Source organism: Drosophila ficusphila, unplaced genomic scaffold, assembly GCF_018152265.1.
Source record: "Drosophila ficusphila isolate 14025-0441.05 unplaced genomic scaffold, ASM1815226v1 contig_791, whole genome shotgun sequence".
In the NCBI taxonomy this organism is placed as follows: Eukaryota; Metazoa; Arthropoda; class Insecta; order Diptera; family Drosophilidae; genus Drosophila; species Drosophila ficusphila.
In genome coordinates this window covers 15090467-15106628 of record NW_025064737.1, presented here as the reverse complement: position 1 = coordinate 15106628, position 16162 = coordinate 15090467, and the positions used below count along the sequence as shown (strand labels likewise).

Here is a 16162-nt window from a genome sequence, read left to right as displayed (position 1 = left end):
CTTTTTATCAACATACTAATTAATAATAAAGCCATAACTCCAATACAATAAATTAGCTTCTCAAATGATAGAACTTTACAAGGCTAAAAATGTGCTTTCATAAGAACCAGCTAACTTTATTGCAATATTAATTTAGATTAAATTACAATTAACAGTGCAAAACTATTTTTAACCTTTAAAACTGAACAGAATTTTTGTATTTTCTGCATTTCCCAAGAATGCCTTTCCCAAGAGTATTTTGATAAGGAAGAACAAGCGCGGTAATGTAAACAAGCACTACACTAGTAATCAACTTTCTTATATGCCTTTCAACTAAAATCCCACCCGAACATCTCCTTTGCCGCATGAAGCATAATGAGCCAGGTCAAAATGCTTGAAGCGCTGAAAACTCCGCACGTTATAACATCACTTGTACGGTTTCCTATCTAACCCAAACGCTCACACACACGCCCACACACATCCTCACCCGCACAGTTACATAACAAATTAGAATTGGGTCTAGCGCAAACATACTCACACCAACGGTTACGCGGCGTATGCGTAATGCGTTCCCATGTGCTGCTGCTGTTGGTGTTACAGTTACTATTACTGTTGTTGTTGCCGATGATGTTGCCTCATGTTGCCTGCGGTGCTTGTAAACTTCTAGTCCTGTCAAAATGTCAAAAATTTCCGAGGGTAGTCATCGCCATTTCCCGCGCCTCCGCCCACTTTTCTTCTTTCACACTCTCAACGATGAGAAGGCGTTAAAAAAAAAAAAAGAAAATGGTAGCCGAAAGTGTAATTGGGCGTCGCTCGGGTTAATAGAGGTTACAGCATGAGCACGATATTTTCGACGATGTTTTGCCCCCGCCACTTAGTTTTAATTAGTGGCTTACATTTCATCCAAAACATATGATAAAATGGTTGCCCAAAATGGAGCAGCCTCAAGAGCGAAGCCTACCTCAAAGTAATATTGAAAGTAAAGTAATTTAATACGAAAAGGAATAAGGATTAAGCCACCATTTATTTTAACATAAAATAAAATTGATTCCTTCGCTATGCAAGAAAAAAGCAAGAGTAGGATTAAACTTTTGAGTTAAATGGTACTTAATAGTGAAAGTTTGCACATAATCCATTTTGTATAGAATATAAAATAGATAAAGCTTTAAAGGATGTGCTTTCTCCTTTGTTAAAAAAAAAACACTTTAAAACATGTCTGCTCCTTAGACTCATCCATTTAATATCTTTTTAAACTCTGATAATGTTTAATGGTTTTTTAAAATGTTCTCCCTTGCATTGACAGAGTCTCCCGGTTTTCCCTTCCTTTCATATCTCTATGATAATGGCTGCTTTTTCTTCGCAGCTTTTTCGTTCTGCCACTCGACCTATTCCACTTTCCCCTTTAATAAAAGGAAGAAGCCCCCAACGAAGACTGAGAAGACCTCGACAACAAAAACCCATACATTTGTAATTACATGCAATTCATTAAAGTGTAAATACAACATAAAAAAACTTGTTTATTAACAATTATGATTGGAAAAAGACTCGACTGAATGATAACTTATGAAGGAAAAATCAGCATTACTTAGTTAAGCAAAACCAACAAACAATAATACCAACCTTAAATGACTTAAAACAAATGTAACAACTTGAATAAAAATTCTTAAATTGTATATTCATTTAGTTTTGAATTATTGTTAAACATGAACAAATTTATTAATGATCATTTTTGATTTATCGTTTTAAATGGTCTTATATACCCCTTTGCTTCCCCCGTGAAGATGGAAAATGATTCCAAAGGAACCGCAGCTAGAAGCGGCTATTACTTTACCACCCTTCATCCCCCTTACGACCACCTTACCCCTTTTTCGCACAGGATGTGCTCAGACAACAGGCATTTAAATTGTCATGGAAAGCAGCCTAGACGACAGCCGACTACAAGGACTACAAGGACACGCAGAAGGGCTTGTCGCTGGTCTAAATGTGGTGATGTTGGAGGAGGGGAGGGGGAAATGTTCACCCGCTTGGCTGTGCTTTTTGTGCGAACGGGAAGAAAAAATAATAACAGGCTGACGGAGCAGTGGGAAACATATTTACACCTTGTTGCCATATGCTTAATGAGCAAAAAGGCAAGATGAAGGATAAAAAAAGGAAGCAGGATGCCTGGCTGCCTTGCAGTTGTAATTTTTGTTAAATTAACACGTTGCCAACTGTTGCCAGACGAAGGAGGCGGGTTTCTGTTGCCTGCCTGTTGCAGGAAGTTGTCAAGTGGCGTCGGCATAAATTCAATTAGCAAAGTGCCCCGGAATGGCAATGAGTTGGGGGTTTTAGGTGAGTGGAAATCAGCTTTAAGAAGCCCAGATCCTGCACAATATATAGTATTAGCTTCTGTGCATGGGCATTCGCATTTCGTTAGCCTTTTTCGACTCACAATCAGCGCAGTGAAGCGCACATCCTGTCAGCCCGAATGATTGTCCGGAGCTGTGTCCCGCTCTTGATTTAAACCGAAACTGAAATGCACACAAATGGATTCCGAACTTGACCTCCGAAGCCCGTTCCCTTCGTTTCTGCTCCATTCTTTTCCTGCTCTGCTCACCCAAGCCTGTTTCTATTATATTGGGAGCTTTATTTATACACAGCTGAGGAGGGGGGGGAAAGGGTCCGGAAAAGCTCACTGGGGAAAAAGCGGATATCTTGATAAAAATAGCATGTATAATGTCAAAGCATTACATGTTTAAAGAGTGAAATGAAAAAAAAGAATTCATTAAAGTATCTAAATGTTTAGCATAAAGCAATCAGGTATCTTATTAAAATTAAAACACCATACGTATTATAATGCCTTATTTAATATTTTTTTATCAGTGTTTGTTTCATTTTTTTCCCCCATTTCGCTAAAGTCAATTTTGGTTTGCGTTGCCATGATTTGATGCGTGTGGGCTTGGCTTTGAGTAGGTAAACCATGAGGTTGGGTGAGATTTTGGCTCTGGGGCACTCGCCATTTATGCGCGCCCCGTTGGCCCGGCGACAACATCTTTCGATTTGCACCTGCAATTTGCTTGCGGCAACCACTAAAATGTGTCACTAAATGCTCAGCACGCGAAACAGAAACAGCCCTGCACTCTGCACACAATTCAACCCACCATCCGAGCAGCCAGCAATCAACCAAACAAAACTCAACAATGCCGCGGGGTTAGCTTAGGAAAGGGTATTTATGAAGTCATTTTGAGTTTGTTTCGCTATTCAATAAGCTAAAGCAAATATTTTATGTTAGTTTTTATAACAAAAATTAAATACTTAAGTAACATTTATTCCGAATAATGCTTTTACTTTTATGAAATATTGTAGCCAAAATAAGAAAAATTTGCACATTTACAAATTTTATATAGGTTTCACCTAGCGATTTCCGTGATTTTTGAAAAGATTAGAATACCCAAAAGTCTGGTGTATCAAGAATTTTCCTTTGTAAAATCGTTAAAACAACTTAAAAATATTTACATTACTTTAATTTTATGATTGTTTCTATTGTATTCAAACATCTGCTACCACAGAGTGAGAGAATTCATGAATTCGCCGTTTTCCGCAGTTAGAAAGCTGCCTTCTTGTTCTTCTCGCTTGGTTATGCATTTGTTAAGCCCGCGAAAAGAAACTGGAAATTGCAACTCTAGAATTTCCCCCTCCTGGCTTTGAGTTCCTGCTTCTGTTCCTTCTGCTGCTCGTGCCTGTCGACTGCTGCTGCTACACGCCCAGTAATTGCCACTGCACTTGTTGTAGATGTAGTACGGTCCTTGTCCAACGCTTGCCACTCCCACTTATCGCCTTCTCCCCTTCGCCCCTTCAATCTTCCTGTCCCTTAACCGCCCACGGAAAACCCGCTTGCACCCATGGAGCCACTAAAAACAACCGCAACACAAAACTATTTTGTTCACGCAATGCGAAAATGCATTGTTGTTGGCGCTCTTGCCGCTGGCATTTGGCGTTACGTATACGCAACGTATGCCAGAGCGCAATTTGCATTTGTATGCACATTGTTGTTCAGTGGGCGGCTTCAGTGGGCGTGGACTTTGGCTTGCTTTCGCTTGTAATTGCTTTAAACGTCATCATCACAGCCTCTTGCTCCGAAAGCTGAATGCATTTCATTGTTGTTATTGTTGGACGACGGGGTTTGTTTGGCCCCATCAAACTAAAGTTTATTAAATTCGGCTTTGATTTACCAATCAATATTGAATTCGGCTCGGCATTGTTTCAAAATTTTAGTTGTAAGCTTATTAGTTAATCCAATAATAACAATAATGAATAATCCGTGGCGGGAAATCGGCTTTGTTAGCAAGCCAAAGAAACATCTGAAAATCATTAAAATCAAAAAGCGTATTGCAAAACACAAGAAAACCTTTAAGCAGAGGCAAAATGAATTGATAGAGCTTCATATGAGGAATCGTATCAAGTATTTAATTATCGAAAATCTTGAGTACCTATTATCAGACAGGAAGTCGAAAGCCATAAAACAGCTCTAATTAGAAGAAAGCTCACAGAGTAACATACAAATAGTTATCTTTAAAAATATTATCCTCTTTCTGGAAAATCCTTGACTCTTAGGAAATTATTGTCCCTATTAATGTGGTCAAATAATTATATTTAAACCGATTGGCAAAGAATAAAGCAGCTGCATTTTAAAATTATTTCACACCAAATTAGCCAATTTTCAAATCAAAGCCAAGCGAAAGCATTAGATAAAAGTCCAATCAATTTCCTTTGTTTGCCACTCAGATTATGAGAATTTAACAAAACATTCGACCACAAAACCATTTTCAAACTGAGCTCAATAAAAATCAAAGCCACTGAAGAATCGCATTGGATACTCGTACACAGCGAATGCTTGGAATCCAAACCAAATGGAAAGTTTCACAGCATTAATAAATATTTACAAGCACGTCGCGTCGTCTTCAATGGAATGGCCTACTGGGCAGTTCGAGTCTCAGTTCTGGCAATGAAATCAAATCAAAAATGCGCGCTGACGCTTTATATATCGCACCGAGGAGAAAAAAGCAGCATCGTTCGTTTGGTGTGCTCACAAGAATTTAAATCATCCGACTTACATGCTACTTACAAGCCAAAGCGCCTATATGTATGCCCCATAAAATGTGAGCAAGCCCGAGTGCAGAATGGGCAAGTGGAATAAACTCAGAGGAAGCACCGGGAAAAAAAATTGAATGCTTAGACCAGAAAATTGGTATTATGCTGGCAAAAGGTAATGAAAAATTTCTGGTCTTAGTATTTCAATTTTAAAAAATTTCAAAAACTAAATAATGTTTAGGTTGCCACAAGAAAACTTTCCAAAGTATTTAGATACCAAATAATTCCAGAAATAAAATAATTATTTTCATTATTCATTGTTTTTCATACTCGGTTAACTGAAAGCCAGTAAATATTATTATTAAAAATTAAAAATAAAATAAATTATTAATATATGCATCTAATTATCTAGTTATCTATCTTTACGTGAAAGATAACAAAAAGCAATTTCAAAAATGAAAATAAACAATAAAAATAATAAATAAAACAAAAACAAATTTTTAAGGGTTTCACTTGCTTGAAAGTAAATTTTCTTTCAGTGCTTGAAAAGGAGGAGTCTGAGGATTGGGGAACGGAACGGAGTGGCGAACGGTCTCTGGCGGGCAGTTTTTGGACAACGCAGCAGCCTGAGACTGACATCGTTCGGATAGACAGATAGATAGATGGCCTCCCACGTCGCCCACCCACTTCGCTTTCTTGGCGGGCTGCAACAAAAGCAAAGTTATTATTCGGGTTTCGGGATGGTGGTGGGTCGGTCTTTTCCTTTTTATGCACACGGAATTTTTATGAGTTAATTTAATTTATAGTTTTATTATTATGTTCAGGGCATAATAATGGGCAATGGCGCGAGTATCAGGGCCTTACTCCTTCGAACAGTCGTTAAGCCCGGCCTTTCATGCACTTTTCAAGTGTGAATCGCCACACGACGATTGCCTCTTCTACCATTTCTCCCGTTTTCTAGCCCGTTTTGTCTTTGGCTTTCCACTTCGGGCCAAACAACTTGTAAACAAGTCGAAATGGCGCATAAATTTAATTTAAACGAGGGACTGCTAGAAAGTATGCTACGATTTTTGCACTGTTGATTTATACGCTAATAAAAGCAATTTCACTGAATGCCAAATGAAAGCAGCTTCACAATCGGAGTAGCTGACAGATGGAAGGGGAGAGAAAGTGAAGAAAGTCGGCAGGGGAAAGAAGAGAAAGCCGAGGGCCTGCCTTTGACATCGTAGACAGGCTGTTCAAGTGGTTCATTCAGCTTCTGGTTTCGTACTCGGCCTTTTTGGCGGCCTCTCCAAGTTTTATTTACGCAGCAAATTTAATTATTTACCCTGACTTTTCGACTTGAGTTTGTGGGCCAAACTAATGGATTGACCGCACCGCCCTCTCCTTCGGTCTAGCATTATGATTAACTTTGCCCTTAGCTCTCATCCAACAGTTTTCAAGTTTATGCCTCTTTAAAATTGATACTTTAAAGCATTAATAATTCAAGGAATATTAGAAATTTCGGTCTGGCTTTTTTATTTTTGTAACTAATATTGCTAACATTTTAATAACACGAATACCTAACATGCATTTTACATCCACATTTTCGTTGCAGTTTTATTCAATGTTCGCCGGGCAACAAAACGTTTAAATTACAAATGTATTAATTTTGCAACATAGGAACTCGGGTGGTAAAAACAAAATTTCGCCATCGAACTAATGTCGGATAACTTTCAAATGTTTTAAAGCCGTGTAAAAACACAGACCCAAAACATTGTCAAAAAGCAGAGGCAGTTACCAAAAAAAAAAAAAAAAACACAGGGGCCGAAAAAAAGTGAGAGTCAGATCCTGAATATTTCACCTGATACATGAATAAAGCGAATACGCACACTCATGCCGTTGGGCATTAAGCTTTAATGAAGCAATAAATTTAAAATCCGCCTTTTTTATTATGGAAAAAGACCCACACTCATTGTGCGAAAGTGAGAGAGGTAGAGAGAATGAGAATGAGAAAGAGATAGACTACCTCTGTCAGTTTGCCGTGTTCGTTTGTATAAATACATAAACCTTTTTAAGCTGTCAAGTGATATGTCAAAATTGATATCCGAGTCATTTAAAATGCATGCAAATATGGCGCATCGACAAAAACCAACCAACCAACCAACGAACTCAACCCGAAAGAAGGAAGGAAATACAACGAGTAGTTGGAAAAGGAGACAGGAGCAGCAGGACTCAAACACGTAGAAAGCAGGACTCGCAGCCCATTTGCATAAATACGTTTATGTAATGTGAAATGTCAGCGACAGCGTCAAGAACTTCACAGAGAAAGACTTTCACTCCCACACACAAAAACGCACTCAATGCCAGTAAGCCTCACTCACCCACTTAGTTGTGCCTTTCTTTTGCTTTTTTTTGCAGTGCACTTTTTCGGTTCGAATTCGGTCTATTTTTTTTTCCCATGCGCTGCATTGAAATTCATAACACATCTGATGCATAAACGCCCCCAAGCTGGATATGGAAATTTCACGCATTTTATTAACACTGCAGGGGGCGTGGCACTGCCTGTCCTCGACATGAACAGAGTTTCAGTTAAAAAAAAAAAACAAAAAGGAAAAAGCAACAAGAGCGAAAGGCCTGCTGGACCAGCGGGAGCGCAATGATGGATTTATTAATTATAATTTTACTTTCATGTTGCCAGGCAAAATGATTACGCACTTTTCACTGCAGCAGTGTCAACAAATGATGTTGTTTGCCTGCTGTCTTTTATTTGAAAGCTTCGAAAAAATAGTCACTCAAAATTGAATTGGTTAAAGAACTCAACAAGATTTTTATGGATGTCAAGGCAGGTCAAAAAAATGGACGTCATCTAAAAGACATCAAAGAGGAATTTCTTCTGGATTTGACATATTTTAAAAATAATTGATGACATATCAGTTAAAATTTGGGTAAAATTTAGTTTTTTTCTCAACAAGTAATTTACAATATAATCATTATTATTATTTATATTAAAATAACTTCAAAAATGTCTGGCTGAAAGCCTACAACAACAACCAAAGAAATGCTGTCATTTAAATTATCCATTTATTGATAGTCATTCAATTACCATTACTTTTACATTTCGCTTGGAAAACATTTTTTACACAGAAAACCATAATTGTTGAAATTTAATAGGGAAACAGTGTCTGATTAATTTAAGTTTTAAATATTACAACTTTATTAATTCATTCTGTATTCACAGTTTTTTAAATTCCTACATTAAATCAAGAAGATACCTTTAATATTCCTGATGGCCTTTTCCACTCGCTTGAAGCTTGGCTTTCTCATTTGTGAAGCACCTTTCACAACTTAATCCGCAGATCGGTCGAAACTCTTTAAAGTCGCCGCGTGGCAAACATATTCATGTCTGCTTCGCACTTCACTTCATTTTCCCTGGCTGCATTTGGCTTCAGTTTCCACGTCCGCTGTTGCAACCTCATTTGCTCCTTCATCTTTCAAAAGCCTTGGTGCCCTCATCCAGTTGCCTATGTTCACTCCATCCTTGTCAGTCTGTCTGATGGCAACATATGGTGGCACATACTCCTCATTGTTGCTGCTCGTGTTTCTGCTGTTCTTGCCACTACACAACCTTACAAATTTAGTTCTAATGGCTTAAGAAAAAGCTATAAAAAAAGTGATTTGATAAAAAAATATAAAAAATTAAAAGCAAAACTTTAGCCCAAAGTTTGAAAAACAATCCCTTGCATATTTTTTCCCCCATATTGTATTTAAAGCTAAAGATACATTAAACTAAGTGAAATTTATAAAATTATATATACAAATATGGCACCTTCATTAATTTATCCTTTGGGGTAATTTTTTTCCAATAATATGAATATATATATTTTTTATTTGGAAACCAAAGTTATTTAAAAACATGTATTATGTAATCAAGTGTAATTTTCCGTTGCATTTTTGGGGCGCGCGCAAAACGTTGATGCATTACTTTCAACTTAACGCGTTTATTGTGCAATATAACGCGGCACACACACCACTCACACATACACAACAACACACGTCGAGGATAGCAGGATGATGAGGAGAAGAGGTAAGGCTCCACTGCCATCGCAAAATGTTGCTTATGAATTATTATGAGCCCCATGAACGCATTTTGCATTTGGCAACATTTTATGGCACCGAATTTTGTTGTTGCCCCTTGTCTGCCAGCCATTTGCCAGCCGCCAGCCGAAAAGTTTGCCAATTGCAAGCTGCAGTTGGGGCCGCGGTTGCAAGTTGCAAAATGCAGCCATGACCAGAGAGCCCCGGCTTTTTGGGCCATTTATGAGTGATTTGCCAACTGGTTTTGTTGGCCACCGCATCGTCGCGCGTTCCAATTTAGCTGCTGCCGAGCTCCAAACTTATTTCCAAGTGCATAATTCATTGTTTCGCCCACATTATTTTCATGTCATAAGTTGGGCAGCTGTTTGCCAGTCTCCTCCGCTTCGCTGTCTCTTTGGCAATTGGCTACAAGGCATATGGAATTAGTTCTATTTTAGTTGAACAACTGCGACTGTCACTGGCAATATTCAGCCAAAACTTCTCGCGGCGTGCAATGGAAATATAATTTCACTGAGCATTTAATTGAATCGTTCAGCTTTTCGGAAAATGACGGAAAAAAAGTTAAGTGCCGAGGTACACGAAAGACAGCTGACATAAAACCATTAAAAGAATGCTGAGCAAATTGTGATGAAAAGGTAAGCCATGTAAGTTTAAAAAAGCTTTTAATAGAAAATGTTTTATAGAAATTATTTATCATAAATAAGTATTAAGCCGAGCAATTGTATGTAACCTTTGTTAAGAAATTACTCACTCATTAAATTATTTATAAACTGACAAAGTTATAAAAATGTATAAAATGTATTTTACCTTAAAGACTGCCAAGGAATATATAATTGGAATCAAATAATTGTATAATATATTTGTTTGCTTTATTTTTGGTCACTCAAGAATAGTTTATACACATCCATTTTATCATATGTTTCTTGAAAAGAGAAACACTTTCCGCACATTTGGCCCGTGTCAAATTAAATTTTTCCTGTTTTCTCTTACGCTTAATGCATTTGGCAAATCTAGTTAGTTGCCACCGGCACAGCTCTTGCCCCATTTCCACTGCAGCACTCAACGGGGTAGAAGGTATCCGGAGTCCCGGTTCCGAGGGGCAACGATTCCGGAGTTCTGGTGCCTGCACACCTTTAAGCAAATTCAAACTCGATTTGCACTCAAACTAAATGTGTTTACTTTTCACTCGCAGGCAAAAACTATTTACGAGTGCTACACAACTTCAGTGGGTCGGGCAACCTTGCCGGCGGCTTGGTTACTTACATTTGGCGGAGGAGCACCACCTGCACCCTTGGATTTAACTCGGAATGTGCGCCATTTCGTGCACCTTTCAACGCTTCCAGGCAAATATGCTTCATCAGCTTCCCTGTTTTTTTCTGATCCTCCAGCATCAATCGCACCCAAAATAACTGGCAGATGGTTGTTTCTTGCCGGCAATTTTATCACACAGAGAAAAATATTCTCTTATATAAAAACAATACAATTTTCTTACAATTGTTAATGACGTTTATTTGGGAACCAAGCTGCGTTGGATTTTTTCAGTGCACACCTTCCTTTCTCTTTGGAAAAATTTCAATTGTAAATAAACTGAAATAACGTGGCAGAGTGGAGCACAACTTTTTCTTACATCCCGTTGCAGTCTTCAATTAAATCGATTAATTTGAGATACAAAAAAGGAGATGGACCACTGACGAGAACCAGAACGAGAGCAAAACTTTGGCATTGCATCCATCGCATCCCAAAAAAGGCTGAGATAAATGGCAGCCGTTTGCGTCTCTGGTCGTTGATTAGCAGTCCTGCGGAGGAGAAGCTGAAGCTGAACATTTTAAATGTTGTTCTTCCACCGGAGAAACTGTAGAAAGACTGGAGAAAGACTGCAGGAAAGCAGGAGCACCGAGCACCGAACACCGAGCAGTTTGCCATTGTCCGTCCGCCTGTCACTTTGTTTGTCTTGTGCAAAGTTTGTTTATTTAGCAAAATTGGAAGTTCCAATGCATAGTGGAGGAGTTGTTTAATTGCCATTGAGCTGTGACAAGGCAATTGCTCCAAGGAAAATGATAGCAAGATATCCAGTTGGCCGGACTGCCATGATTGAACAGGTTAAGGTGGTCTTAAATTGTGGGTTCGAATAGAGGAAAAATAGTTGAGTTTCCATCGAAAAGAAAATGGCAGAAATCGAATTACCAAGCTAAATGAGCTAGAGAGAAATGCTTATCAGAAGAAATTATTTATGTTGTGTTTTAAAATGGTATCAAAAAAAATTATTGTTTTAAGCAGAAAAAATATAAATTCATTTAAAATTATTTATAAAGTGACATAAAATAATAAAAATACATAGGTATTTATGTATTTACGCCGAAATTTAAATCGACCCTTGTATATTTCCGCGGCTTAGATAATTTTCATTGTTTAACCTTTAATTCCTATTCAATTAAATCGCATGCCTGATTTCACTTCGTCTGCCCGTATTCAATGCCGATTTGGCCAGATCTAAGTGAAAAGCGCTGGGAGGGCGATGCAAATTGTGGGCCAAAATGGGCAGGTTGCTGCAATCGTTCGCTGATATTTGTGCCCGGCCAGGCAATAAATATTTTATGCATTGACACTTTTTTGGCACTAAGCCAATAATACGCACACGACAATGAGTCATTGTTGTTGCCGTGGTGTTGCTGTTGCGATTGCTATTTCTGCTGTTGCTTTTGTTTTTGTTTCAGTACTTGTGCCTGTGTTCTGTTGCACTGCAAATAAATTAAATGCAGTGCCGAACATTGTTATTGTTGTTGTTGCTGTTGTTGTTGTTGCTGTGTGTGTAACAAATGACACTGTTGCAATTTGTAAAAGCTAATCAGAGATGGAATGGGGTTTTCCAGAGGGATGTGCATACATGGGCGGTCGGTCGGTAGAGATTGGCGACTCACGATGGCGGCCATAATCAAAAGCTTTCATGCGCATTACCAATACAATTAGCCCCGTTCAAAGCCGGTCATTGTGTGCTTGCCCTGTGCACTTGTGTTGGTATTTTGGGGGGAGGGTGGTAAAGAGGGGAGCGGGCGGGGGGTTCGGAGGTTAAGTGGCGGGAAAGTTTTAAGTGGCGCACGTTGCTCGCATTTCGCAGATAGGGTCAAATATCCTCTACACATAGGCTCTGCAAAATGCAGTTAATTTTGCATTTTGTTTGCCACAAATTGTTGTTTCGACAGTGAGGCAATGGCAGCGCCAGAGATAGCCTATTTCGACTGTTAATCTGTTGGGGCACTTGCAAATTTATGGCAATTGCTTTGATAAATGCCCCCGAGCAGCGAAAAATTTTCACAGAGCAAGAGAACGAGCGCCAAGTGAAAGCAATATAAATTGACAAATGTGCCGGGCACACGACAACAGTTAGGACTTCTCATCCCTATAAAACATTTGACCAAATAGATCACTCAGCCTTTGATTTGGCTAAAAAAAAATATTTAATTAAAACGAGACGTTTGAAGGGACTTGCAGTAATGCCTTTTAATCTAAACATTTAATTAAAACGCTCATAATTAGATGATGAAATAGAAAAAGAGGACGGTCTTTGACCAAAACACATTCGGGTGGACAAAAAAAAAAAACTTACGGAATTTCAATTTACTCAAATGGCACATACACATTTGCTCAACAAATGGGACCCGAAAATATGAAACTGTTTGGCTTATGTGTAATACCCAAAAAAGAAAAGGTAAATAGGAGGCAGCCGCAAATCACGAAGGCAAACATAATTTAGCTTAAAAGCTATTTGGGAGTACAAGCACTAATCTTATTTTTATCCCACAAATAAATATATGATTGAGCTAGTGTTGGTCTAAAAATATATAAGAAATATACTTAAAATTATTTGTTACCATGATCATAATCGCATGCCAATATTTTTTAAATTGAAAGAAAAGATTAAAAGAAATGTTTTAAATTCCAATCTTTGTCTAAAGTTAGCTTAAAAGCCAGAATAAATAAAAAGTTTTGAGTTTTCGCACAAGCAGGATATAAAATTTATGAAAAAAACAGCCATTAAAGCACCTCAGTAGAAATAACAACAAATATGAAAAGATCTACGCACAAGCTTGTTTGTTGGACACATACTGGCCAGAAAAAAAAAGTATGCTAACATAAAAATCAACAAGAAGAAATCAGAGAGATGTACACACATACACAGGCAAACATGTGACCAGCACACAGATACAAATCACTTGGCCACACATGCCAGACGTGCCACGCCCCCTGCGCCATAGCCACCGAAACCGCCCCCCGTTCAAGTGAAAGCAGGGGAAAAGGAAAGGAAAATCTTTGGGCACACACACTCGGGCACAGAAAATAAAGCTAACTTGACCCGAAACTACAATGAACAAATAGCAGGGCCAGGACTCAAAAGCAACTCGGACACTATGGATATCCTTTCGGAGGGATGGGATAAAAAAAACAAACAAAAAATAAAAAAAACAAGGCAAATCCAAGCGAAAGCTGAACCAGAGGTTGAGTTCATATTTTATGCGCATAGCGGCACATGTTTAAATTAACATAAAGCGAAATTGAGCTGCTGCCAGGGCGGTGCCCAAAAGTTGACATTAGGCACACACACACTTAAACCCATACACACACACACACCCACTGCGACCTTCACCACCCACTCCGACCCCCAGATGGACTCAAAAATTCCACACAAAAGTTGAATTTTATATGTCAAATTTTGGGCTAGGGCATAACGCAAGTAAGAAGAAAAAAAATGAAAAAGGATTTTTGCGCGGCCTTTTTACATATTTTTCCGTTCGGGTCAGGCACATAACTGTGCATGGCATAATAATGATGCCCCACTCAACCACAAAGTGGATGGACATGGGGCCGGTGGCATTGGCGGGGGATGTGGGCGTCGACGTGGGCGTGGCACCTATGAAACACGATGCCAACTGTCTGTCTGGTCAATCCAACAGCAGAGCCCGCTTAAATAAAGTGGAAAGTCGATAAATGAGAAATCCAGGCGTGCGACAAAACCAACGGAAATCCGATTGAAAATGCATATTCGCCTGAAAGAATGGAATGGATTTAAGAACTGGTGAATTATATGGCTTAATCGACTTAATAAAGGGAAAACCAGAAACTCCTGACAGTCAATATTGTAAATCAAAAATCTTTCAAAAACATAATGTTATGAAAGTATAAAGTTTTAAGTGCTAGTCTGCTTTTAATTACCAGTATTATGATTTCACTTGCCAACTTATTAATTACTTAAAGCAATGTCCTACCATCAATTTTGCATCAGTCAAACGCCTCGAACACTCTACGTTCTTCTGGCAATCTAATGCCACTTGGCTCGTGATTTATTCACTGCTTCAATCATCGCTACGTTAGCATCCGATTCGGAGACCAAAGATGGTTTATGTGTGCGCAACGCTATAGACAGATGATGCGGCCAAAGCCTTATTTCATTGCCAATCGCCAAGGAGCAACATTTGAAAATGGCTAAACGCAAATACTCGCACATGACCAATGCCGGAATCAGACTTGGCCTTCTTTATATATATGCTTGTGGATCTGTTATGGAATTCCTCCTTTTGATTAAGACCGCTTCAATGGGTCTTCTCTGAAATCCTGAGCACTGAGAAAAAACAGTATGTATAAGATAATACCTATTCTAGTTATGAATTTATTTAACACTTTGGTTTTCTATATCTTGTTGCATTAAAAAAAAAAATATTTATTTTAAGATTATATTCTTAATCAATACAACAGGTACTGCTTTTCAGTGTTCGTTCATTTTTTGGGTTTCATATGAAATTAAATGACTTTAAAAAAAATACGAAAATCTAATCTATCAGTGTTACATCCATGAATTGAGCTTATTGGTTTGAGCAACTTCCTGGTCAGAACGAAAAAGGGACAGCCCATAAATTTATGGTTCGCCCTTCTGGCCTCAATAATGAGTAAAAATTTTCGATAATTCGGGCCTGGTCGGTCGCTTTGGTGTCCCTTTTTTTCGGCTGCGCTTCGCTGGACACGGCTCATTTGTAATTCACTTTCACTGTCTATTTATTTGCCATTTATTATGGATCGTTTGGGAGTGAACGAGAGAGAGACAGGGAATGAAATGCCGACTCATTGGATTATCGAGCCGACTTTGATTTTGGGGCCCCGAGGCATACGACCCAAAGCGGATGGTACACGCAAAGGGGAAGATGTCTAAAAAATCCCATAAATGTTAATTGCATTGTTGGCCCTATTGTCTCCTGACAGACAGCTGGATGGAATGGGGCCGACAATTATGTGACCCCTCCACTCTCTCTCACTCACACACGCACACACACACAGATGGCAAAAGGGCAAGGAATTTTTCGGCCAGGACATCAAATTCATTAGAAACGCTTCGCATTGAGAACGGGATGAGCGCGTGTGTGTGTGTGTGTGTGTGTGGAGTATCCTGGCTTTTGGACTGCTGATGCTGCCAGTGTTCCTGCATGCAAAACGATGTTTTAATATGAAATTAGTTGAGTCCTTTGCTTTTTGGCTTCGGTGCGTGCTGCAAGCTGGAGAGCTGGAAAACCGGACAGGACTCAGCACTTGGCAAAAGTAAAACAAATACAAATTGCTTGCCATGTACTTATTTGGTCAACAAATGACAGGACATTCACTCACACACATACACACACACTGCAAGGGAAGGAATGAAGGGGAGGGGGGGAAACGTATAGCCAACATTAACACAACATTGCGACTGTTGACTTACGCAGCAAGAAACAGTTACGACCAACTGCCAAAGTGGAAGCAGTAACAGCCACAAAAGTGGGAATACCGTAGAAGCTGGAGGAGCGGAAGCCGTTAGCATTTAAGTCCTTGGCCACCGACAGGAGTATTCTATTCAAGACGGAATGCCTGTTGGCCCAAGCAATTAAGACAAAGTGCAAACGCTTGTTTCATTGACTTTTTAAATGGAAATGCGTTAACTTGGCCCAGACATTTTTTGGCATTTTTTGGGTCAGGAAATAAGTAAGGCCTTACTTATAGGATACTAATTTGAAAAAGT

General features: G+C 38.9%; 1 protein-coding gene across 1 annotated transcript; it reads left to right on the top strand.

The window, feature by feature from the left end:
* Positions 1-4209: 4209 nt before the first annotated feature.
* LOC108091903 lies at positions 4210-4655 on the top strand. The gene has a single exon (XM_017191286.1). The coding sequence runs from the start codon at positions 4269-4271 to the stop codon at positions 4488-4490; it is 222 nt and encodes a 73-aa protein (XP_017046775.1). The 5' UTR covers positions 4210-4268; the 3' UTR covers positions 4491-4655.
* The last annotated feature ends 11507 nt before the right edge of the window (positions 4656-16162 follow it).